This window comes from Scyliorhinus canicula, chromosome 18 (assembly GCF_902713615.1).
Source record: "Scyliorhinus canicula chromosome 18, sScyCan1.1, whole genome shotgun sequence".
Taxonomy (NCBI): Eukaryota; Metazoa; Chordata; class Chondrichthyes; order Carcharhiniformes; family Scyliorhinidae; genus Scyliorhinus; species Scyliorhinus canicula.
The window spans coordinates 43,077,646-43,080,360 of NC_052163.1; the positions used below are offsets into that span (position 1 = coordinate 43,077,646).

Genomic DNA, 2,715 nt, shown 5'->3' on the forward strand with positions numbered 1-2,715 from the left:
CTACATTGGATAAGAAAAATCACAAATGTTGGAGACAGCCACTCAAGTGCGCGCCTGATGTGGAGAGAAAATCCCAATATCCCGCATTTCGAGCGGAGAGCTCGCTTTCTCGCACACCCCGCGTTGGAACGGGAGGTCGGTCAGATTCCGATTTGGGGTCATTCTGAGGTGGCTCCGACCAACCAAGGCGGGGCGGGTCCAGATCTGTGAGCAGGAGTTGGGGGAATTCGCCTCTTCTGAGTTTTTTTTAAAGCAGCTCGGGCTCCACACAATACGGTATGTGATAGATTCCAGGGCACTTCCTCAAAAGCCTTCGCTCTCAAGCGGGAGCTGCAACATGGGCTGGCTGCTGAACAAGTTCGACAAGGCTGGAGCTCTGACCAGCTGCCAGCGGCCCTGCCGAGCTCAGCGAGGGCAATGTGCAGCCCGCATTGGGAGAGGCAGCAATACATCAGCACTGGAGTTCTGACAGAAGCTCTCAACATCTGCAAAAATCAGCACTGGAGTTCTGACAGAGGCTCTCAACATCTGCAAAAATCAGCACTGGAGTTCTGACAGAGGCTCTCAACATCTGCAAAAATCAGCACTGGAGCTCTGACAGAGGCTCTCAACATCTGCAAAAATCAGCACTGGAGTTCTGACAGAGGCTCTCAACATCTGCAAAAATCAGCACTGGAGTTCTGACAGAGGCTCTCAACATCTGCAAAAATCAGCACTGGAGTTCTGACAGAGGCTCTCAACATCTGCAAAAATCAGCACTGGAGCTCTGACAGAGGTTCTCAACATCTGCAAAAATCAGCACTGGAGTTCTGACAGAGGCTCTCAACATCTGCAAAAATCAGCACTGGAGTTCTGACAGAGGCTCTCAACATCTGCAAAAATCAGCACTGGAGTTCTGACAGAGGCTCTCAACATCTGCAAAAATCAGCACTGGAGTTCTGACAGAGGCTCTCAACATCTGCAAAAATCAGCACTGGAGTTCTGACAGAGGCTCTCAACATCTGCACAGCGGCACCAAAGCAAGGCTTCCCGGCTCATCTCTTGGAGTCTTTTTAAAACTCCCCCTCTGCCCTCCGCTGGGATTTTGGACAGATTTCTGGGTGGGAAGGGGGAAGGCTGGAGTGGAGAAAGATGTCCGAGGAGGGAGGCTGTGAGTGTCCCGTTTGTTACGAGAAGGTATCTCGCCAGAACCAGTCGCTGAGGACTCTCGCCTGTAACCACATCTTCTGCCACGACTGCCTGGTCAAGACGGTGATTATCCAGGAGAGTCAACCCAAGAAGGTGATCTGCCCCGTCTGCAGGCACCTCACCTTCCTGAGCAAGAAGAGCGTGCGCTGGATCGCCAGGGGCAAAGAGGGCAAGCAGACGCTGGAGATCCCTCTTTCCCCGGCCACCCTGGAGTTGTCCTCGGTGCCAGTGGAGCCGCTGGGGGCGCCCCCTCCGCCGCTGCAGCGCCCCTTCCTGCGCCGACTGCTGGGGAGCTGCTCCCGGACTTTCGCCTCCCCCCGGGAGCCCGCACTGGGCACCCGGCAGATTTTCGTGATCAGCGGCAGGGGGAGGCCCATGAGTGAGGAAGAAGTGAGGGCCGGAGCCGGAGATGGGGTGATCTTGGAGCACAGGCGCTGCAGATTGCGCTGGGTGCTGATTCTGCTCTGCTTTATAATCATTGGGGCAGTGGTGGCTGCAATCCTGCCCTGGGTCACCTCCTTCAAATGACTGCACTTGGGAATAAAGTCATTGAACAGCTTTTGGGGGGCGACAGACACTTTCTTTTAGTGGGGGGCAGCAAACCAACATCACAAGAGACACATTTACAAACAGAAAAAGAATTTATTTGGACCTTCCACCTGCTACATTTTTGTTTAATTCTCCAGGAATGTACCTTGGCAACTCCCAATGGGGATGGGCCAGTTGGAGAAAGTACAAATTGCACTTGTACAGAATTCCTTTTGGCAGTTCTTTTTTTAAAGTTGTAAATATTAAAATTGTGATCAGCTGTCAACTCTTCAAGACCAGCAACTAATCTCATTGGCAAGTTATTAGTTCTAAATATTTTGGAAATGTTGTAGCACTGTATGAAAAGTTGTTGCTCAATGCGCCACTGGCCTCTTAGACAAGTTGTGCTGAGCAGATTTATCAAATTGTCATTTAACACTGGTAAATTAATCAAAACTGCATTCCTGGTTTCTGCAGTAGTTGTTATGATGTTCGCACACCACCCAGAATAATTCTTTAAACATTATAAGTTCTATGTTTAGTCGCAGAATCCATTGGTTGCGTGGACCAGCCAATGGCATTTCCACCTTTGATTCAGAAAACTAGGCTTGAGCATTATTTCAGGACCTGAGCTCATCGTCTAGACACCTACTGTGTGGCATTGCAACAAGAACGCTGCATAAGTCAATGGCTCCCCTTGTTTGGCTGAGAGCCAGAGTCCTGTATGTCTGCTCCCATCATTCAGATGTCAGATATTATATGATGATATTTGAAGAAGAGTTGGGGGGGGGGGAGGGGGGGGGGTGCTGGGGTTCTCATTTTTTTCGGCTAACATTCTTCACTCAAATGACACTACCCAAAAGTTGTAGATTGCGAGGTTTTTCTTCCGCTGTTTGTGGGAGAGCATTGCTGCAGATTGGATACCACAGTTGGTCGCCTAAAACATTTGCTGCATTTCAAAGTAATTCATTGTATTTTACCGTCTCTGAGAGATTTGAT

At 50.0% G+C, this 2,715-nt stretch overlaps 1 protein-coding gene across 1 annotated transcript; it reads left to right on the forward strand.

Moving 5' to 3' along the window:
• The first annotated feature begins 784 nt into the window (after positions 1-784).
• Positions 785-2,177, forward strand: LOC119953614 (RING finger protein 222). The gene has a single exon (XM_038778058.1). It carries the CDS (start codon positions 1,132-1,134, stop codon positions 1,714-1,716), a length of 585 nt encoding a protein of 194 aa, XP_038633986.1. The 5' UTR covers positions 785-1,131; the 3' UTR covers positions 1,717-2,177.
• The last annotated feature ends 538 nt before the right edge of the window (positions 2,178-2,715 follow it).